General features: G+C 44.7%; 1 protein-coding gene across 8 annotated transcripts in view; it reads right to left on the bottom strand.

Moving 5' to 3' along the window:
* LOC137418819 (A-kinase anchor protein 7) overlaps positions 1–17,510 on the bottom strand; it is an 85,078-nt gene extending 67,568 nt beyond the window's left edge. For 3 of the 8 annotated variants that reach the window (XM_068104952.2, XM_078783716.1, XM_068104949.2), the window contains exons 1-2: positions 17,114–17,508; positions 8,398–8,565 (exon numbers count right to left, since the gene is read on the bottom strand). In XM_068104952.2, coding sequence (XP_067961053.2) covers positions 8,398–8,565; positions 17,114–17,204 — 259 coding nt within the window. In that variant the 5' untranslated portion in view covers positions 17,205–17,508. Of the gene's footprint in view, positions 1–8,397; positions 8,566–17,113 lie in introns of all 8 variants that reach the window. The other 5 variants (XR_013624394.1, XM_068104951.2, XM_078783715.1 and 2 more) reach the window with 3 other exon arrangements.
* Between the last annotated feature and the right edge of the window lie 6,411 nt (positions 17,511–23,921).

Below are 23,921 nucleotides of genomic sequence, written 5' to 3'. Positions count from 1 at the left end.
CCCCCCGATTACCGCAGTGTTCTTTTCTACTTGCTCCCCTAACTCCTTTTGTCCCACCGTCAGCTGCTCTACTCCCCTCGTCAGATCTTCTATGCCCCCCCTGTAACCTAGCCGTACTATTTCTCACCTCTTTCTCCATACGCTCCTCACCCCGCTTTACCTCCTCGCGTACCCCCGCGACCTCTTCGCCCACACCTCGTCTGATCTCCTCACACATTTCTCCCATTTCTTTGGTAGATGCCGCCCTCATCTGCTCCAAATCATTCCTCTGGGCATCCAATTTGGTTTCTAACCCGATTTTCACCTCCTCTATCTGATTCCCCATCTGTTTAATTTCCCGGGCGGATTGCTCCCCTATTTCCCTCAATTTGCCTTCCATGGTGTTTTCTAACCCCCCTAACCCATTCTTCACCCCTTCCATCTGGTTCTCCTGGGCAGCCATTCTATTTTCCAACTCCGTTAACCCATCCTTCATTTCCCCAATTTGATTACCCACGTCCTCCAGTTGGCCCCCCAATTTACCTTCCAGCCCTTCCAACCTGTTGTCTGTCCCCCCAAATTTATTGTCTAAACCCTCAAATTTGGCTTCTAGCCCCCCGATTTGATTTCCCAATTGCTCCCCCATTCTGTTTTCCAAACCTCCAATTTGGTTTCCCATATCATTTCTCAATTGCTCACCCTGAGCTCTCGTTTCTTCCTTTTGGGTGTCTATTTTACTTTCTAATCGCTCACCCATCTTTAGCATGAGGGCCTCCATTTGCACCATGAAGAGGTTCAAATTCACCGGCGCCGCGGGCGCGGCTGCCGCACCCACACGAGCGGCGCCATTTTGTGCGCTTCTAACCTCGTGTGCGCCGCCACCATCTTTTGCGCCTGAAACCTCAGCTACCGAATACGTATTGCCTTCCTCCATTACTCCCAAATCCTCCCCTTGGTCCTGGGTTGACTCTACCTCTTCTTCTTCTACCCCCACCGGCATCCTGTCGCCTTGATTATCCATGGCACGATTATTAATTTGGAATATTAATAATAATTTCGGCCGCTTGTAATTTCGAGTGCGTTAAGCGCACTTCGGGTCCGAATCTCGCTCCTGACACCAATTGTTACGGAAACGGAGGACGGCGCTCCCCTTAGCGGGGGGGGGGGGGTTAATCCCCCTTCTATTTGCACTGGCCGTCTCCCTCCAAGAGGCAGGTGGGCAACTCCGCTCGAAACCACGGGCAAGATGTTATTTGCAGAACGGTTTTAGCAGCCCACGGTTCGAACTATTCGCAAAGACTAAACCCGATTCATATGCGTTGGCCAAAATCACATCACAGGAACTCAATTGGGAAATCTCTAAAGCGATCGGATGAGAAAGAAGAAATCAAAGAATGGAGGAACAGATATTTATCAATTATGTACAATAACCCAAAGAAGAAAAGAAGAACGAAGTAATTTACAGGGAAGAGGAAGAAGCAGATACTACACAGAGCAATTCTTTACCAGGCTTAACTTATACCCAGACAACACAAAGGACAGACCACGGACTTGCACGACAAAGGGAAATTGCAGGCAGGAATGGCTCAGGGAGCGAATGGTCCAGGCCGATGGTAAGGATGCGTCAGGGAGGGAGAAGGATCCAGGCAGCGGTAAGCATTGAAGTTCACGCTCCGGGCTCGGAGCGAACAGCAGCCGGCAGCTCTGCATCTTCACAACCGGCGACAATAGGGCCCCTAGAGGGTCTCGGTTTATTGCCGCAATATCAGCACCCCCTCACGTCTTTCTGTCTTCTCCGGTTCAGCTGGATCACGCATCTTCCTGAATAGGCTTGCGCTTATATTGCGCCTGGTGCGATCAAGCCGCCTGCCTTTTGGAAACGCCCACCGGTGAGCTCGCCTCGGCCTTGGTTGGTCGCGAGGGCTCACCGGTCCCGCCCCTTGATGAGGTGCTGGCAGAGCCACGCCTTGTTCCTGGCGCTTGGCTGACTCCTCCCACCTTCTGCTCCGAGATGACCTCGTGTTCAATGGATTTTGGGGCGATGATGATGCCAATAACAACCACCCAATGCAACAGTGGCGAACGCCGCCATGCTGGCGCTTTGGAGGCCACGGCGATATTGTAGGGGATCTATCTTATTTGATTTGGTGCAATGCAGAGTCAACTAATGGAAAACAGAGCCTTAAACTGGAACACATAATAATGATATAACTATTGAGGGATCCTATGGTTCTCTACGTGTGTGCGATGGACTAACTAAAAGGACGACCTTTGATCGTTACATGAAACTGAGGTATTTACAAGAATCATTACATTTACAGAGGGTGGTATTTACAATAATTACACCAAGTGCAGGGTTTCCCAAATCCGTTACAATATATATACTGGCTTTACTGTCGTTACTGAGGAACGGGCTTATTTTATCTGAGGCTAATGACTGTACCTGAGTTGCTGTGTTGTCATGATTTACACCAATCATTAATACAAACAACTACTTTGCACAAATGTATTTTTACCTTCGCAAAAGCGGAAGGTTATGTTTTGATCGCTGTGTATTTATTTGTATGTCTGTGTGTGTGTATGTTAATCGCATAACTCAAAAAGTATTCAACCGAATTGCATGAAATTTGGTGGGATGATTGGTTATTATACGGGACACATTTGATTAGATTTTGGGAAACAGATTTGCTCAAATTCTGACTATTTTTAACTCGATCGTATTTCACTCAAAGTTATGCGCGACTGAAGAAGAAGATGTCCATCCAGGACGTCATCACTATAACGCGATCTCCCGCGATCATTTCAACCTCAAAAAAAATTATAATTGCAGATTTGACAATAGATGAGGCATATTAACAAACGAATGAAACAGATTTGCTCAAATTCTGACTATTTTTAACTCGATCGTATTTCACTCAAAGTTATGCGCGACTGAAGAAGAAGATGTCCATCCAGGACGTCATCACTATAACGCAATCTCCCGCGATCATTTCAACCTCAATAAAAATTATAATTGCAGATTTGTCAAGAGATGAGGCATATTAACAAACGAATGAAACAGATTTGCTCAAATTCTGACTATTTTTAACTCGATCGTATTTCACTCAAGGTTATGAGCGACTGAAGAAGAGGATGTCCATCCAAGACGTCATCACTATAACGCGATCTCCCGCAATCATTTCAACCTCAAATGAAATTCAAATTGCAGATTTGTCAATCGGGGAGGCATATTAACAGACGAATGAAACAGATTTGCTCAAATTCTGATTTTTAAAAATCGATCGCATTTCACATAAAGTTTCACATCGCATACACTCCCATGCCAAGTACAGAACAGTAGCTGCGGCGAAGGTATGCGCTCTACCGAGTGCCCGGATTCTAGGTTGTGTTTGTGATACTACATTTTTATAGGCAATTTAGGTTGAAGATTTAGGTTGAATGTTTTTTTTTTCAAGAAAGAACCCCTCAGCACACACATAGGGGAGGGGTAGGTGCAGACTGCAAGTTTGGGACGATTACACCTCACCACCACGTAATTCAAAACACCTCACCAAGTAATTCAAAACACCTCACCACCAAGTAATTTAAAACACCTCACAGCCATAAAACACATAATGAAAACACCTCAACAACAACAACAACAACATGCATTTTAAGGCCATTTTCCCTGCTAGAGCGGGGGTTAGCCTTGCGGTCCCCATTACAATCTTCTCCATCTTGCCCCATTTTCTGCATCTCTCCTTGTTAACCCCCTTGCCCGCATTTCTTCTTCCACCATCTTTGGCCAAGTCTTTCTCGGTCTTCCCCGTAATCTACTTCCTTCTACATTCATTTCCATTACTCTTCTCAACCAGTCACTTTCATCCTTCCTCAACACATGACCAAACCATCTCAACCTGTTCCTCTTCACAACATCAATCACAGGCTCTATTCCCATCATTTTTCGCAATTCATCATTTGTCTTCCTCTCTCTCAACGATACTCCGCACATCCATCGAACCATTCGCATTTCCACCCTTTCCAACCTTTGTTGCTGTTCTACGTTCATTACCCATGTCTCGCTCCCATAAATCACAACACTTCTCACACATGCAGCATACACCTTTCCCTTCAGCTTCAACGACACTCCCCTCCTCATCAGCACGCCACTCAGTTCCCGAAACTTCTTCCATGCACATCTCACTCGAGCAACCGTTGCCGAGTCTGATCCACCTTCTCCATTCAGCATGTCTCCAAGGTAGCAAAATGTTTTCACACCTTCCAGCTTCACGCTGTCTCCAAGATCCAACTCAGCATTTCCTCCATCTGCAGCTCCCTCTGTGCACACCTTACATTTGAATGTAGCTGCCACACTGGTTAATGACCCTCTCAGACCACAACATTTTTGATGAACCCACTCAGCACACATTGTACATTGAATGGAGTTTACTCCGACACCCTTCCTGCACACAGCACAGGGCCACTTCCCAGTTCTTTCCACCTCACCACATGCTTTACCACTTGCCATCACCTTCGTCTTTCCGATATTCACCTTCAAACCTTTTGTCTCCAGACTTCAGACCATACTTCAGACCATACTTCAGACCATACTTCAGACCATACTTCAGACCATACTTCAGTACTCCATACTTCAGACCTTCCACTTGTTCATCTTTTCCTTCAGTCCATCCATACTTTCCGCAATCAACACCAGATCATCTGCATACAACAACTCCCACGGTAAACCCTCCTTTACGTTCTGAGCCAGCACCTGCATCACAGCTACCAATAGTAGTGGACTTAGTACTGACCCCTGATGCACTCCCACCTTCACCTCAAACTCACCACTGTTCCCGTCCTTCATCCTTACAGCTGTGCGCGCTCTTTTGTACATTGCCATCACTACTCTGATCAACCATTCCTCCACTCCTAACTTCCTCATTGCCCATGTCAATACTTTGCGTGGAACCCTATCGAATGCTTTCTCCAGATCAACAAACCCAAGAAACAACTTCTTCCTCTTCTCCATGTACTTCTCCTGCAACTGCCTCACAATAAAAGCACGTCTGTCGTTCCTCTTCCTGGCATAAATCCAAACTGCATTTCGTCGATCTTCACTTTCTTCCTTATCCTCCTCTCCAACACCCTTTCCAATACCTTCATTCCATGCTCCAATAACTTTATCGCTCAGTACGAGCCACACTCTAGAGGGTCACCTTTCCCCTTGTATAGAGGGACGAGGGTACTCAGTTCCCAATCCACTGGAATGCGGCCTTCTTTCACCGCCAGATTACAGATCTCTGTCATTCTCTTCACACCCAAACTTCCTGCTGCCTTCAACATATCTCCCACAACTCCCGTCGGCCCTCCCGCCTTTCTACTCTTCATTGCTTTTATCGCTTCCTCAACTTCCTTCTCAGTTATCTTCTCTGCCGGTCCTAAAACTGGGTTACTCTCTATGTTGCCATCCCATTCATTCTCTGTATTCAACAGCATTTCCATATATCTTTTCCATCTTCCTTTAATTCCATCTGGGTCCACAAAGATTTGTCCCACTTCATCCTTCAAGCAACTCACACCCATCACATCACACCTCTCTTTCGCTATCTGCTTTGCAATCCTGAATACTGCTCTCTGACCCTCTTCCGAATCCAAGCGTTCTCCGAACATTTTCCTACATGCCTCCTGCACCTTTGCTACCTCTTTCTTTGCAGCCTTCTTGGCTGCCTTATAACTTTCATGCTCTGCTGTTTCTGCTCCCGTACCCTTCGCCTTCTGCCACTCCTTAAACTTCTTCCTCTTCTCGTCAATCCTCTTTCCAACTTCATCATCCCACCACCATGTTTCCGAGTGCCTCGGTGGTCCTTTTGTCCATCCACATACCTCACCAACGGCTCCCAACAGACTAGCTTTCATTGACATCCAACCACTTTCAAGCTCAACCACATCATCCTCTACCCTACTCAGCCTCTCTTTTAATGCCTCCCTTACTGTCACCTCTTTCAACATCCACACCTTCATTCTCGGTTGGTACTTCACCTGCCGAGCTCTCCTCGCACCTTTCACCCTTATGTCGCAGACAACCAAGTGGTGCTGTGAAACAGCCTCCTCCCCCGGGATCACCTTTGTGTCCCGGAGGTGCCCCCTATCTCGCCTACGCACCATCAGGTAGTCAACGGTTGTCGTCGACCCACCTGCCGTGTATGTAAACAAGCTTATTTTCCTCTTTCTGGAACTGAGTATTACAAATCAACAAAGCAGCTCCATCAGCAAACTCCAAAATCCTTTCACCTTCTCCATTTCTCACACCATATCCGTAACCCCCATGAACTCCCTCAAAACCATCCATACTCCTTCCCACATGTCCATTTAGGTCTCCTCCTACCACAACAACTTCCTCATCTTTCACGTTTTCCATCAGCTTTGCTATCGCACACCAGAACTTGTCCTTCTCTTCATCGCTCCGACCAACCTGCGGAGCATATCCCGAGATGACGTTCACCAAGAGCTTTCCAATCGTCCATTTCACCATCATCAACCTATCACTCACTCTAGTCACACTCACCACACTGTCTACAAACTCCTCAGAAAACAGGACACCAACACCATTCACACCCTCCAGGCACCCATGCCACACAAACTTGTATTTCTGTCCCTGCCTACCCTTCACCATTCTCACACCACTTCCCTTCCATCTCGTCTCTTGCACATAACATATGTCCACTCTTCTTCTGACCAATACTTCCACCACTTCTCCTGATCTCCCTGTCATTGTCCCTACATTCCATGTCCCAAACCTCAGAAACCGATCTCCACTTCGGGCTGTACCCTGCCCATATGTAGTAGTAATCGTCATGGTTCTCTTTTTGAGGCAATGTTTTTATGGCCGGATGCCCTTCCTGACGCCAACCCTCTTAGTCGCCTCTTACGACACGCAGGGATACGGTGTACCTATTCTAATCCAGGGTACACACATACTTATCACATCAAAAATATTTTTCTTACATTACAGCTGAATAAAATATGTTAGGGAGGCCGAAAATGTTGGGTCAGGTACGCATCCCCTTTTTTTACCATCTTACTATAATTCACCCAATGCCCGTCTGTCCGTTCCCAGGTACCGCAAAAACGGCTGAACCGATCGCAACGATATTTTGGGTGGGTAATCCTGGGACCCCCTGGAGTAGGGGGGTACATATAAGGCTGACATATGAATTAATATTATCCTTATAAAGATATCAAACCCTTGAACATTGAAAAAGTGAAACAAATGCAGTTTTATTCAATGCTAAGATCATCTTTGGGTCTCTGATGGGAATCGCCACAAAATAGTTCGGCCTGGCCTTTTGTTTATTTGCTGCAGCATTCAATAGCCGAAAATGAGCCACGTTTTCGAACGTTTTCTATGATTGAACGTGTTCTACCATCAGGAGCCTCTCCCAGGCTATATTGTTGTTCCAATTTTCCAATTTTTCCAGTTTTTCCAAACACGATGGAATAATATTTACCGATATGAACAGTAATGTGGCTTTTATTGAAATTCTACAAATAGTTTAGATTTTGATGAGAATTATGAACCTGCCGCAAATGCGGAAGTGGACAGATTACGGCAATGAGTGGGTTTGATAATATCCCAATTCAACCGTCATTTAAAACAGTATTTTGTTAAGGTATCAATTGATGATTGGAATTGAGTGAATACAATTACGATTTTGAATTCGTAATTGTATTCACCCAACCGTACGGAACTTCACATCAGGATTTAAATATTTGTTTATGTCACGAATGTTGTTAAAAGTTTATTTTTTATATTAATGCTATTTAATTTGCGATTGGAGTTATGCTGTTTGGAATGAAAAAAAGAGATATCGAGTTCAAGTGAATGACGAAATGCCATGATGATTTCTACTTTCTAAATGTGAAATCCACGGATCGCCATATGCAGATTCGCCACGGACCCACGATCGATGTTTCCATACGTGAACGTACCCATTTGTTTTTCATGGACGTCCTTCACGAACTTGCTGTCCATGTCTGACGTGCGACTGAAGGTGCTACAGGAATGTGGAATTCATTGGTTTCATGCTTCAGCATTCGCTGTTTCTGCATTGTCTGTTTGCTTCTGGCCTCCCACCCGTGCATGGCACGGGTACCTCACGAGTTAAAATAGTGCAAAAAGCATTTTCGATTTATGTTTTTTTTTTGGTTTACCGTCCGTTCTCCAGTAACACATTCCTTTCATAAATCGAGAGATACCTGAATATGCAGTTACACCACTACCATTTCACTATGGCAATACTTGCAATGTGTTTTATTAGCATTTCTCACACTCTAACTGTAACTCATGATGATTGTAGACCTCTGTTCTCAACCCAAAATAGGCAGAACCCTGGTGTGTTAACATGCAATTAATAAGAGAGGAGCAATGGGTAACCTCACTCGAGAATTCTGCCTGGATGTCTGTGTTTCTGAAAGGCAGCTCAGCAAGTCCTGCCACAGCCTGCTTGTCTACAGCAGCCGATCCTGGGGTTTTGACTTGACATTTCCTTTTCTTTCTTGTTTTCTCCCAAATCAACGTCTTCGATTTTCCTCGTGTTGATGATGCATCTAAACAAGCAAGATAGATCTCTGACACCATATTGTCGATTGCCCAACATGAGAAAACATATTAGGGGTCGTACACAAAATACATATAACTCATTTTTGACACCGCCTCCCCTGTGACACCTGGTGACACTTTGCGTGACCCCCTCCCTCCACCTCTCCCTCCTCCAAAATAGCCTTCCCTCTAGCAAGGATTTTTAAAAATCTCTGAAATTATGTATTCAGTGCATAAGCATGACATCTGGTAAAGTACAAGACAAATACATGAGTTTTGAAATGACATAATCCACCGCAGAATGCTCAGCACACACGTGCATAACCCCTTAGCGGCAATGTTGATTGCGGCAAGTTTCTGCATATTGTGCGAGCACAATATGGATCGTTACCTAAAATGTCGCACAAAGCTGTCTCACAAAATGGCTCACGAAAATACATGGAAAAGTACCCGAGAGAAAGGGCTATGCCTCCGCACAATGACAGAGTTAGAGAACTTTTCAGTTTGGCCAAAAAGTTGAGATGTTGCAGCCTTCCGTACTGCAAAATCCAGATGACATGGGTCGGTGCAAGGCCCGAAGGATCGTAGACGGGCGCGTTCTAGCAAATCATCTGACGGATAGCTACTACTGAATGGGAAATGGTAGGAGCTCGACACCTCTCATTCACGGAGTTTACTCGTATTTTCTATATATTTTAAGTCAGATTTTTTATCGAAGACACAATTGTGGTTAGAAAATTTTGAAATTGCATTTTGAAATTGAAATTGCTTCTCTTTCTTTAAATGCTGAAAATGATGTTTAAAAGACTAAATGAATTACACATTTCAAACCAGATGATATTCATAGAATAGTAACACTGCACAGTCAACTTGGTGTGAGCCAACCCTTCTGTTTTTTAAGGGTTTTTTTTCTTTGATCCAAGATGGCTGCCAGACCACATGAACAATGACATCAAAATTTTATATTCTCTAATATAATTGTTATGTCGATCACGCTCAAGAAATTTCAAACTTATCAGACAAAGTGTTGTCCCTGTCAAATTATAACGTCATCATTAGCATTCATTCATCATTTCAAAAGTCCCGTATTATGAAATGTTTACAATGCGAAGTATATATTTGGAATGAAGGCAATTTTCAACTGCAAATATTGTGAACAAAATAGGGCTAAAGCACAGATGCCATCTCTACCATTTATTGTATGCTTGAACAGGCTGACAATTTTATTGCCCAACTAGAACGACACTGGGTAGAGAGCATACCTCTTTCAGGCTGAACATTTTACAGGTTGTATCCGACTGATAGGCCGGATCTGGATCTGGACTTGAACCAAAATCGAAAAGACTTGTTATTGTCACCAAACCAACCCATCCACCAAGTTTTGTCATAACTCGTCCATAACTTTTTGAAATATCGTGCTATACATCGTTTTTGGCCCCATCTCTCAATGGTGAAGAATCACTTTTAAAATAATAATAATAATATTCTCGTATCCGGATCCAGATCTTCACCAAAATTGAATCAATTCTTGCTCGTCACACAGCCAACCTGCCCACCAGGTTTCGTCTGAATCTGTCAACAAGTTTTTGATATATCCTGCTATATATATTTTTGGCCCAATCTCTCAATGGTGAAGAATCAGAAAACATTACAAAAAATTATCATATTCGTATCCAGATCGACAAATGCAATTTAAATAAATACAGTAGCTCTATTTCATTGTCATTCTTTTTCTTTTTACAACTATTTATTTTCTTCACTCGTTCCTCATGTTCACGGTCTATCCTTTTCTCTCTGTATTTCCATCACTCTTCACTTTCATCTATTCACCTTTTTATCTACTTGTTGCATTTTTCTGCACATCTTCATTTCATTTTCTCTCCCTACCTCTAAATTTACTTTTCGACAAAGATTATGTTGCATTAACAGAATAATGAACGAAAAACAAAATCATCTGATCATCATTTTTGATTCAGGAAAAGTTTGATAAAGTGCAAGAGACAACCATCTGCTATGTCTGTTATGTCCAGTGTGCATATGATTAGCACTAACAGACATAACAGTTGGGTGGCCTGTCTATTATCATTAGTTGGTGTATGTTGAAGATCCCACGGTTTCCTTCACCAAGACTAGGCAGGTTATCACCGGCATCCTGAAGAATTTACTAATTTTTGAAATGCGATTTTTGAAGTGTGCACCCATTGGTTGGACACCTGCCGGACCACACCCACATATATCGCTTGACTCCATTCACCATAGCACCGAGAGGAAATGATATGGCCGCCATCTTGGTTTTCTGGTGGGGCCTAACACATTAGGCCTGTAGGCCTCTGCTGATTACACACTGCTTGGTGTTGTTGCTGCCCTGTCATATTTTAAGTGTGCTTTAAATGTGTTTCCCAATCGGCCCATGACCGGATTGTGTCGCAGGTTGTGACCACAGTGCGGTCATTCTTTGATTTCTTCACAACTGTTCTCTTTTCATATTCTCTACTCCATTGATGGTGTGCGCATCTAACATGGATCATGGATGGTGTGCCTCCATTTCTGGATTTCACTTTCGTTCCTCCAAACCTGTGTGTATTTCTTCTCCTCACATAATGCACTCATTAGTGTAAACCTTTACTCGATCATTACACTTCATTTTGCCACTGTTTCTGCGGTGTTTTAAGGTTAAATCAATCCTATCTGATAGTATGCTTACTCAAATGGGTTGAAGAATGAAAATAAATCATTATGTACTATCAAAGGGAGGCGCAAGGCACCCCTCCCTTTATATAAGGGATCGTTTCTCTGTATGTAGCTTTTACATGGGGACTGAAAATGCGTTTCTCGGATGCTACTGGATGAAATCGGTTGCAAATTTCAGAAATAAATGCTTTGTATGTTGAGGTAATATGTTCAAAATTTCAGTAACGTCTGTTTGTGCATTCTTGAGTTAGATTTAGAAAACCCTCAAAATCACATTGGTGTCTGTCCGTCCATCCAAAATGTGTTTGCGCTCATATCTCAAAAGTTATACATTGAAACTAGCTGAGACTTGGAATATACATCGGCCAATAGATCTAGTGGCTTTCAAACCACAGTAATGGCTTTCAATACAAATTCCACCTAAGTGCCATAGTCTTTTGCTTTAAAATTAAATATATATGAATACATATACATATACATAAATAAATATATAAAAATATATATATACACACTTTATAACTCTTCAAAATATTATTACACAAATCTAACGTATGGCCTAATGGATAAGCATCAGACTCTCCAGCTGAGAATTGTGGCTTCGCAATCCCATCTGGGTTGAATATTTATTTCCCCTTACTTTTTCAAGTCTTTTATATCGTGTTGAATAATGAGCAAACAAACATCTTGTACAATGAGGAAATGCATTTTGTTCGTAATTAAAACGTAATTATTCTGAAACCTGAATTTCAGCATCATTATGAGTAATTGTACCACATAAAATTGCTTATTGTATGGAAATCAAGGGAGTCGCAAAGCACCCCTTTCTTTTTTGGGGACGGTTTCTCTGTATGCAACTTTAACATGAGGACTGAAAATTCGTTTCTCGGCTTCTGCTGGTATATTGTACAGTATATATAAATATACATATATACACACTTTATACACCTTTAAAAAAAAAAAAATTCTAACATGCTGGCTCAATGGCCTTATAAGTGGGGGGGCCTATGTACTCAATTTCAAGTTTGTGTGCAGATTATGTTAATTTTGCGCAACCACCATAAATGTAATCTACTGGGTCCTACTAATCGGAAAAATGATGTCGCCAATTTTTTCTGTTGACCTTTAGTGACCTTGACTCAATGTCAAAGTTCAAACGTCATTACAGTGACCATACTTCATTCAAAGTATATCGACCTTGGTACCAAAATGTGGCAAATTTCACAAGGAACATTGATTATGACATTTGTTTTGTCATTTGCCCTCTCAGATGTTTGCAATATGCAAATTAATAAGCAAATAACCTAATTAGAGAAAAAATATGCATAATTAACATATAGTCTTCACCATACACGTAAATCCCATCACTTCGCATTATTATTGAATGCCAATCATTAGTTACCATCTCAAATGTGTTCTGCTGGATCCTAAACTGGAAAAATATGTTGCTTATTGTTTTCTGTTGTAATGTTCTTGATATTAACTGACCTTTGACATGCACTTGACTTTACTTACCTTGACCCAAGGTGAAATGTCAAATGTCATTTTAACCATGTGATGCGATCAAGCAAAATAAGTTTGACGTCAAGAATATTGATTTTTGGATTCAAGTTCCCAATGCTTTCTTTATACTGTTCATTCACCATGCTCAGTTGCTCATGTTGGTTGGGTTTTTAGCCATTGTTAGTATTTTTAACATTTAATTTGTTGCCTAAAAACACAAAATTGATTCTGGCAGATGTCCAAATCACTTTGCTTGTTCACGTCACACATATATTCTGTTTGCTCTTTTCAGGGAAGGACTCCAATCCTGTTAAGATAAAGAATTAATGCTTTTGTAAGATACAATGACCTGTCGTATCTACATGTAGGTCTACAGTCAACCTCATTCATACCTTGATTTTTATTCCTGCCCATTGGTAAGTCAAATTATTTAATACTTTCAAATGATAACCTGGATCGAACATACGATGTAAATGATATTTTAATTCATCAATTTGAAAAGAATATTTCATTTAGCGATGGATAGTATGTCCCAATTAACTCCGCTATTTCATCTTTTGCCTCATTAACAAAACGTTTTTCCGGTTTAGGATCCAGCAGAAAACATTTGAGATGGTAACTAATGATTGGCATTCAATAATAATGTGAAGTGATGGGATTTACGTGTATGGTGAAGACCATATGCTAATTATGCATATTTTTTCTCTAATTAGGTCATTTGCTTATTAATTTGCATATTGCAAACATCTTGAAGGCAGCATTGAAATATGTTGAAGGCAGCAGGAAGTTGGGGTGTGAAGAGAATGACAGAGATCTGTAATCTGGTGGTGAAAGAAGGCCGCATTCCAGTGGATTGGGAACCGAGTACCCTCGTCCCTCCATACAAGGGGAAAGGTGACCCTCTGGACTGTGGCTGGTATCGAGCGGTAAAGTTATTGGAGCATGGAATGAAGGTATTGGAAAGGGTTTGGAGAGGAGGATAAGGAAGAAAGTGAAGATCGACGAAATGCAGTTTGGATTTATGCCAGGAAGAGGAACTGTTGATCTGGAGAAAGCATTCGATAGGGTTCCACATGAAGTAGTGACATGGGCATTGAGGTAGTTAGGAGGGGAGGAATGGTTGATCAGAGCAGTGATGGCAATGTGCAAAAGAGCGCGCACAGCTGTAAAGACGAAGGACGGGAACAGTGGTGAGTTTGAGGTGAAGGTGGGAATGCATCAGGGGTCGGTACTAAGTCCACTACAATTTGTAGCAGTGATGGAGGTGCTGGCTCGGAACGTAAAGGAGGGTTTACCGTGGGAGTTGTTATATGCAGATGATCTTGTGTTGATTGCAGAAAGTATGGATGGACTGAAGGAGAAGCTGAACAAGGGGAAGGAATGTATGGAGACACAAAGTCTGAAGGTGAATATCGGAAAAACAAAGGTGATGGCAAGTGGTAAAGCATGTGGTGAGGTGGAAAGAACTGAGAAGTGGCTGTGTGCTGTGTGCAGGAAGGGTGTCGGAGTGAATTCCATTCAATGTACAATGTGTGCTGAGTGGGTTCATCAAAAATGTAGTGGTTTGAGAGGGTCATTAACCAGTGTGGCAACTACATTCAAGTGTAAGGCTTGCACAGAGGGAGCTGCAGATGGAGGAAATGTTGAGTTGGATCTTGGAGACGGCATGAACCTGGAAGGTGTGAAAACATTTTGCTACCTCGGAGACATGCTGAATGGAGAAGGTGGATCAGACTCGGCAACGGTTGCTGGAGTGAGATGTGCATGGAAGAAGTTTCGGGAACTGAGTGGCATGCTGACGAGGAGGGGAGTGTCGTTGAAGCTGAAGGGAAAGGTGTATGCTGCATGTGTGAGAAGTGTTATGATTTATGGGAACGAGACATGGGTAATGAAAGTGGAGCAGCAACGAAGGCTGGAAAGGGTGGAAATGTGAATGGTTCGGTGGATGTGTGGAGTATCATTGAGAGAGAGGAATACAAATGATGAATTGCGAAAGATGATCGGAATAGAGCCTGTGATTGATGCTGTGAAGAGAAACAGTTTGAGATGGATTGGTCATGTGTTGAGAAAGGATGAACGTGACTGGTTGAGAAGAGTGATGGAAATGAATGTAGAAGGAAGTAGAGGACGGGGAAGACCGAGAAAGACTTGGCTAAAGATGGTGGAAGAAGAAATACGGGCAAGGGGGTTAACAAGGGGAGATGCAGAAAATAGGGCAAAATGGAGAAGATTGTCATGGGGACCGCAAGGCTAACCCCCGCTCTAGCAGGGAAAATGGCCTTAAAATGCCTGTTGTTGTTGTTGTATTGCAAACATCTGAGAGGGAAAATGACAAAACAAATGTCATAATCGATGTTCATTGTGAAATTTGCCACATCTTGGTACCCAGGTTGATATACTTTGAGTGAAGTATGGTCACTGTAATGACGTTTGAACTTTGACCTTGCGTCAAGGTCACTAACGGTCAACAGAAAATTAATGGCGACATCATTTTTCCGATTAGTAGGACCCAGTAGAATACATTTATAGTGGTTGCGCAAAATTAACATGAACTGCACACGAACTTGAAATTGAGTACATAGGCCCCCGCACTATAGATAAGGCATCACACTCCCAAGCTGGGGATTGTGGGTTCAAATCCCGTCTGGGTAGAATTTTTCTTTTTTCCCTTACTTTTTCAAGTCTTTTATATCGTCTTGGATAAAGTCTTGTGTGATGAACAAATGCATTCTGTTCGTATTTAAAATGTATCTTGTGCAAAATGCCAGGGGCATAGAAAAGGCTCCTTCATAAAAGGGAATGTGCCACGTGGCAAAGTATAGAAAAGAAGGGATATTCCATAGCTCGAAGAAAATGCCAAACAATACAAAACAAGCATTCCGAGTATTGCGCTGTAATACATGTCCCCTGCCGGCAGTCTGTCATCCGGAAAACTGTTGGGGAAATTCCAAAAGTTCAAAGTGCCATAACTTTGTCAAAAATGATAGAAACGTCGTGAAGTTCGAACTTGATCTGTAACTTATCATGACGAAACCATGTTCCAAGTTTGAAATCATTAGCATTAAGAGTTTAGGAAAAAAGTCCGGAAAACGGTTCTTTGCGTGACAGACTGACAGACAGACGGAGGGAGGGACGGAGTGCAAACCTATAGTCCCCTCCGGTGTACACCGGTAGGGGACTAATAAGGGGCATTCAAAAAATCTCGTGTGCATGCTGGACTACCCTTGTGTTCTGAGGAGGAACCAAGTAATGGTCTAGAAAAGTTCATATAATGTGGCTACATCTGGCAAATAAAATACATTTACTTCTTCATGCAGGTGTAAGAATTAAATTTGTAAATTTGCTGAAAGAATTAAATACCCTTCTACAAAGGGGCCTTTTCTATGCCCCTGGCATTTTACCCAAGAATAATGTAGAAAACAGACACATTACACGACACATTACACGACACTACACATTACACATTACACTACACACTACACACTACACACTACACTAACACACACACCTCGTTTTTTCATTTCTGTTCCTCACAATTCTATCTCTCTTTTATTCACGGACATGCGCACACACACACACACACACACACACACTGACACACACACACACACACACACACACACACACACACACACACACACACACACACACACACACACACACACACACACACACACACACACACACACACGAAAGAGGTTTGGAAGCATGACGGATACAAACTGGCTTTATAATTACAGGTTGTCCCCCCCCCCGCTTTCCCTAACCCCCTCCCCCCCCCCAAACCTCAACCCCCCCCCCTCTATCCCAAGCCCCCACCCTCACACCTCCCGCTGACCTCAACCTCCCCCCCTCCTTTTCCCCCCGCTATCCCCAATCCGCCCCCCACACCTCCCGCTAACCTCACCCTCCCCCCCCCCCTCCCGCCGCTATCCCCAATCCGCCCCTCACACCTCCCGCTGACCTCACCCTCCCCCCCCCCCTCTATCCCAAGCCCCCACCCTCACACCTCCCGCTGACCTCAACCCTCACCCTCACCCTCCCCCCTGTTAACACCCTTCTCCTCGCTATCACCCCGAAAGCATCTTGACTTGTAGTTGTACTTTGTGTACGAAACCTCAAACAAAACTTGTCATATGTCGTGACTGGCGAAGAGTCAACACTCAACAAACTTGTAAAATTAATCGACTGTCTGAGTTGGAGAGACCCAACTCTGCAGCATTCTAAACATCAATCGTAACCATGAATCAGTTGACGGATATCGCGACCATTCGACACAAATAGGGTTTCAGTTTATGGGGAAAGGTGAGTGAAGTTTGACAGCAGGTAGTAGATAAACTAAAGAGTAAAGGTATGCAGCTTTACCTCCAACCTCTTCGCTGGAATTCAACCTCCCCACGTCCACAGCACAGTCTTTCTCCTTCTCCATAAAAATATTTATACCGGTACCTTCCATATACTGTACTTTAAAATTCCCTTCACAAAGCTTGCTCGGTCTTCAAAGCAAGGCAGGTACCACTGATGTCCAATGGGTGCTGGGAAGAACTTTTCAAGCGCCACATCCCACAAGAACGTTAATTTATTTGCAAAACAAATATGCTTGTCAATGTAGACGCCTCTTGTGACGGCACAGTCACCCGCTGAGAGTGACAGAGACAGGCGGAGGCAAATAAATAGCACGGAACATTGCGAAGGCAATAACTCTCCCATCACAACACAAAACACAAATGCTCATCCACATTGCTTTAATTGATATATTCTCCTTGAAACCTCGGGATTCTTATACAAGCGATAATTAAACACATTAAAAATACAAAGTATGCTGGTGTGTAGAGAGTTAAACCAGACGAAGATTCGCATAACAACGATTAACAGTGCTGACGCGAACAACACCGAAAGACAAACAAAAACCGAGTAACTTTTTCAGCCTCGGTCCTGGCCAAAGCTAGACCGATGACTATAAAATATAATATTGTATATTGTTTCCGAACGTATGGTTGGAGGAGATAACTATAATGGTTAAAAGATCGCCATTGAAAGATATCTTGCGATCACGTCCATGAAACTGATTTTTCTTTTCGAATGAAAACGGAAAAAGTTTTTCGTCTTCGGTAATCGGTTGTTGTTTTTACATCTGACGTCAAGGCCATGTGCGTTTTCGCGCCAACATCGACATGAAATTCGAGCAATTTATTATTCAGAACGTACTTCATTGCCACAAGACCTGGACTTTAAAAACGGGCAAAAGCAGACCTTCGGTTCAAAGGAAAGAAATATATGTATATGGGTGTGGGTGGACTGTGGAGTGACGTTAATTCCGCTTAGTAACGGCGTCACGTGCCCTAGAGCGGTGAAAACAATCACGCCGCGTGCTTGCAGTGTGTGTGTGCTTTGTGTTTGCAGACTTGCGCAGGAAAGTGCTATATTTTGTGTTGTTGCAACGGTTTAACTTACGACTTTCGTCACATACCACTGGCCACTTATATCAGCATGTCTTACAACTATTTTGACAATCTTCCAAGCGAAGCTGAAGAGAGATACGAGATCAAATTATCGGCAACTGGCCTTGCAATTTGTCCGTACCGGTTACCGGCAAGTGCGTGGATCAACGACCCGACGGCCTGGCCGGATGTTCAGTTCGCGGATGTGTCCATGTACCTCGCGAGCACACCAGGCATGAAAGTACATCCGGGTACTTTCACCCTCTGACACCTGACAACCGAACGGCCGAACGGTGGGAAGTTAAAAGTAATCTATATATATAAAACACAGTGTGTGTGTGTGTGTGTGTGTGTGTGTGTGTGTGTGTGTGTGTGTGTGTGTGTGTGTGTGTGTGTGTGTGTGTGTGTGATGTTACCGGTAGACTCCTAAACGGAGAGGCTCACGTACTTGATATTTGGCACAAACATGGCCATTGAGCCTGGGAAGAAGATGGTCGACCTAAAAAAAAAAAAATCCTTTTTCTTTTTTTTGTATACTGAATCGAGGCTCGTGAAAGAGCTAACATTTACTTCACAAACAAATCAACCAGACAAACAAAATACCCAAAAAGAGGGAGCGGAAGACAAGATGGGGAGAGATGGGGAAGCACACAAACACAACATCCGAGAGCAGGGAGATGTGTGGAAGGGAGAGGGCCCGGGGAGAGGAGGCATGGGAAAGGGGTGGGGGGGGGGGGAGGGAGAAGTATAAAACACAAGGACACCAAGGACTTCCTGGACAGAAGTTGGTATTTCAAAAAAGTGGAATTGGGGTGAAATTAGCGGGGGTAGAAAAGATCAAGGTTTTGGATGGGGGAAGATAAGAGATGGTGGTGAACAGCTGTTTTAAAGACTTGGAGGGTGGAGTGGGATTGAAGAGAGTGAGGGAGTTCGTTCCAGAGGCGGGAGAAAAGAGGAATGAAGGAGTGAAGGTGAGCAGAGAGTCTTGATTTGGGCAGTTTAACCATAAGAGGGTTGCAGGCAGATGTTGTGCGACCTGTAGGAATATTTGCGGGACAGAGCCCAGAGAGAGCTGGGGGGGAAAGGCCAGAGAGGAGTCGGTAGAAGACGGAAAGACCACCAACCTGCCTGCGGTGAGTGAGTGAGAGGCCCTTGGAGTTAGTTTCATCGCGGGAGATTCCAATGATTCTGAATGCTTTGGTTTCAACAGCGTGAAGGCGAGCTAGGTGTGAGGCAGGAGCACCAGCCCAGAGGGGAGAGCATTATTCCATTGAGCTGCGGATGAAAGCCTTGTATGTGGTGAGGAGCTCAGGTGTGCCAAGGAAGGACTTCGCACGACGGAGGATGCCCAGTCGGCGACTGGCTTTGGAGGCCAGATTTGAAATGTGGTTTTCCCAGGAAAGATCATGACAGATAGTGAGACCCAAAAGCTTGAGTGACAGAACTTCTTGGAGAGCATTATTCAGAAAGTGGATGGGAGGGTTGTCCAGTCGGTCTTTTTGGAGAGACATCGTAAGAGTGTGAGATTTGTCAGGATTGAAAGACATGTTCCACTTGTTTGCCCAGTCTGTGATTTTGTCAAGGTCTGCAGAGAGTGAGGAGGCTGCAGACTGCCGATCTGAGGGATGAAGAATGGAGCGACAGAAAGTAGAGTTGTCAGCAAAGAGATAGAGAGGATTTTCAAGAGAGTCAGAGAGATCATTGATGAAGACCAGAAAAAGCACAGGGCCCAGAACACTGCCTTGGGGAACTCCAGCCTGAACAGGAAGAGGAGATGAGAGAAACCCATTCAGGGCCACACGTTGACTACGACGAGAGAGGAAGTCCGCCAGCCATGCATGGAGATTTCCATGGATACCAAATGAGGAGAGTTTGGTGAGCAGAGCGGGGTGCCAGACCGTATCGAAGGCACGTGACATGTCAAGGGAGACTGCTCTAATTTCCTGTTTGGCATTGAGGACCTCCATCTATTGTTGAGAAAGCAGAAGCAGCATGTCCAGAGTGGAGTGTCCAGGTCTAAGATGTATATTTCATGTATATTTCATAATATTTTTAAACCATATTTTTACCTCAGCGCATTTCAGCGAGGCATATTATGACCGGAATGGCAGAGCAGCGCGCTGATTCGCTCAGAGCGATCACGTGATGTTCCTTGCCAACATTAACTCAGTTACGCGTTCGCACGTATTTCAGAGCGAAAAGCGATTCCGTTTTTTCACATTTCAGCGACGAACATTGCCATTCACACCACATAGGTTTTTTTCGACAATTTGCGTGCCCTTCCCCCTCCCCTCCTCATCCCCCCTCTCCTCCCCCCCTCTCCTCCCCTCCCCCTCCCCCTCTTCTCCCTCACATTCATACACGGAATGCCGGGTATTTCCCCCCCCCCTCCTCTTCTCCCCTCCCCCCTCTCCTCCCCTCCCCCCCCCTCTCCTCCCCTCCCCCCCTCTCCTCCCCTCTCCCCCATTCCCCTCCCCTCCTCTTCCCCGCCCGGCAATGCCGGGTACTTCCCCCCCCTCTTCTCCCCTCCCCCCTCTCCCCCTCCCCCCCTCTCCCCCCTCTCCCCCTCCCCCCCATTCCCCTCCCCTCCTCTTCCCCTTCCCCCCACCCCCTCCCCCCTCCCCCTCCCCCTCCTCCCTCTCCCCCTCCCCCTCCTCCCCCTACACCCCTCCCCCCTCCCTCCCCCTTCCCCCTCCCCCTACCCCTCCTCCATCTCTCTCCCTCTCCTCCCCCCCTCCCCCTCCCCCTCCAACTCCCCTTCCCCTCCCTCTCCCTCTCCTCCACCCCTCCCCCTCCCCCTCCACCCCCCCTTCCCCTCCCCCTCCTCTTCCTCCCTCCCCCCTCCCCCTCCCCCCTCTCCCCCTCCCCCTCCTCCCCCTACACCCCTCCCCCCTCCCTCCCCCTTCCCCCTCCCCCTACCCCTCCTCCATCTCTCTCCCTCTCCTCCCCCCCCTCCCCCTCCAACTCCCCTTCCCCTCCCTCTCCCTCTCCTCCCCCCCTCCCCCTCCCCCTCCACCCCCTTCCCCTCCCCCTCCTCTTCCTCCCTCCCCCCTCCCCCTCCCCCTCCACCCCCCCTTCCCCTCCCCCTCCTCTTCCTCCCTCCCCCCCCGTTCCCCTCCCCTCCCCTTCCCCCTCCCCTCCCCTCCCCCGCCCGCCAATGCCGGGTACTTCTGCTAGTAGTTTATATTTAAACTTACCCAGCCATGCAAGTGCAGTGGGCAGCTTGCACTACTCCGTCACTGTTTGTGGCTAGCCATGGGCGATGTGAAGGGTCATTCACCTGCTGTGATGGACGTACATCAGCTTTCAACATAATCAACCCTGTTGCAGACTTGACATTATGTACTGTCTGCACGAAGTCAGCAGTGAAGTACCGATGGGCCTCCAGTGACTTAAAAGCATATTGCTGTAAGCTTTAAGTTGTTGCTGTATATAAGTTGTATAGCTGTTGCTATAAGCTGCCCGCCCAATGCACTTGCATGGCTGGGTAAGTTTAAATATAAACTATTACTTTTAACTTCAGATAGTATTCTCATTACATCTGTGGAAATGTAACTCATTGATTGGGACTAGTAACGAAGCAGATACATTTTACCTGCAACCTCTGTGAAAGACGAGTTCGTAAATGAGTGTCAGGAATGTGCCCGAACATGGTAATCTCTTGTCCACCTGGTCACAGCCCCAGGCTGGAGCACCCCCCTATTGTTTGGTAAATGGAACTCGCAGCAGGAGGGGAGCGAGTTGGTGCCAGTAAGGCGAGCGGGATGACGGAGCAACCTTTCAGCGGAGAAGGGATTAACTCAAGCGTGCCGATATAAACCAGAACAGACTTTGATTCAGGAGCAATTGCCCCGAGAAGCCCTGCCCGACGGAATGAACGCGTACCACGGGTTTGACGCTGCAGCCACGAAAGAGGGACTATGCGGATAGAGTTAACCTGGTCCATTGAGTTAAACGGTATTATTTGGTAATGGAATGAAGTGAATAACCAGTTAATAAAGTTGTGACCTTTTGTAAAACCTGTTTCCGACCATTGGCGTCTTGAGTCTCACCCACTACCATTCCACCACAATATGGAGGCACCGCTGGGATCAATTGGACACAAACAAGTCTTTAAAAGGTTAGTGTGTCTTGTTTTTGTCCAGTATGATTTCTGAACCTGGGAATAGTTTTGTACATACATGGTGGAGGAGGTGGTCTGGGGCTTCCTTGCGCACCGATGCCGCGATATAGGTGGCGTAATGAAGTCACGAATGGTACTTCGATAAACGATTGTAGCTATTATTCGTGTTTTTCTAAATGATTTCTGTAAATACGTATTTTTTGCGCTGTCTAAATAAAATGCACCAGGTCGGCGCTGGTCAATAAGGGCCTCACTGTGACCTGGGGGCAAACGGGGCATGAGTGCACCATGCGGCCATTTGCTCCCAAGTCTTGTAAGGCCGGTACATGTGTTTAGCACTTGGAATACAGATATTTTTTCTCTCTCATTAAAATTGGATGAAAATCGCACTTTATATTTTCCCCTATTACAATGTGCTCATATCTGTGGTACGGCTAGTGGGATTTAGATAAATTAAACGAAATTGTGTAGGACCAAAGCCGTGGGTACAAGGTTTCCCGCCATTTTATAAAACACCTAAAACTCGTTCGATCAACATATAAATTAATGACAGACAACGCCATCTCATGCCGGTCCAGAATTATTATGAAAGATGGCGATTGGATGAAAATTGCATACCAACACTCCCTCACTGTCCCTCATTGTCCCTCATGTCCATTCCGGCACCCTGTCTCTTGCTCCCGCTCCTTCTCCCTCCCTTTAGTTCCCATTGGTGGACGCTTTGCGAGGAGCAAAGCGTTTGTGTGAACCCTCAACCTCAACCTAGGTTGAAGTTGTTACTGCAGGGTTATTGTTTTTTGTGTATTTTCTCTGCGCCTCATGCTCGCAGATTTGGTTGGTACAAATATTTTATTGAAAGGTGAAAGATTTATCTGTGATTAAGCTTCAAAAATAAAAAAAATTAAAAAAAATAATAAAATAAAAATTGATCTGCTTGGTGTTAGTTTAAGGGCTGTTCCAAATTTATCCTGGTTAAACACCAAAATCGGTATCAAATTTTGTCCAGGTCCATCACTAAGCTTTTGAGACATGCTTCATGCTTAATGAAAGACAGGCAGAAAGAGAGAGAGAAAGAAGCTTAGAGAGAGATAGACAGAGAGAGATAGACAGATAGAGAGATACACAGACAGAGAGAGAGATAACAGAGAGAGAGAGAGACAGACAGAGAGAGAGACAGACAGAGAGAACCACAGACAGAGAGAGACATAGACAGACAGAGAGATAGACAGACAGAGAGAACCACAGACAGAGAGAGACAGACAGAGAGAGATAGACAGAGAGAGATAGAGAGACACAGACAGACAGAAAGAGAGACAGACAGAGAGAGATAGACAGAGAGAGACAGAGAGAGAGAGAGACAGAAAGAAAGAGAGAGAGACATAGAGACAGACAGAGATAAAGATGATATTCAGACACATAGAGAGAGACAGACAGACAGACAGAGAGAGATAGACAGAGAGAGACAGAAAGAGAGACAGACAGACAGACAGAGAGAGATAGACAGAGAGAGACAGAGAGAGAGAGACAGAAAGAAAGAGAGAGAGACATAGAGACAGACAGAGATAAAGATGATATTCAGACACATAGAGAGAGACAGACAGACAGACAG

This window comes from Myxine glutinosa, chromosome 8 (genome assembly GCF_964187855.1).
Source record: "Myxine glutinosa chromosome 8, kmMyxGlut1.1, whole genome shotgun sequence".
Taxonomy (NCBI): domain Eukaryota; kingdom Metazoa; phylum Chordata; class Myxini; order Myxiniformes; family Myxinidae; genus Myxine; species Myxine glutinosa.
This window is presented reverse-complemented; position numbering and strand designations above follow the sequence as displayed.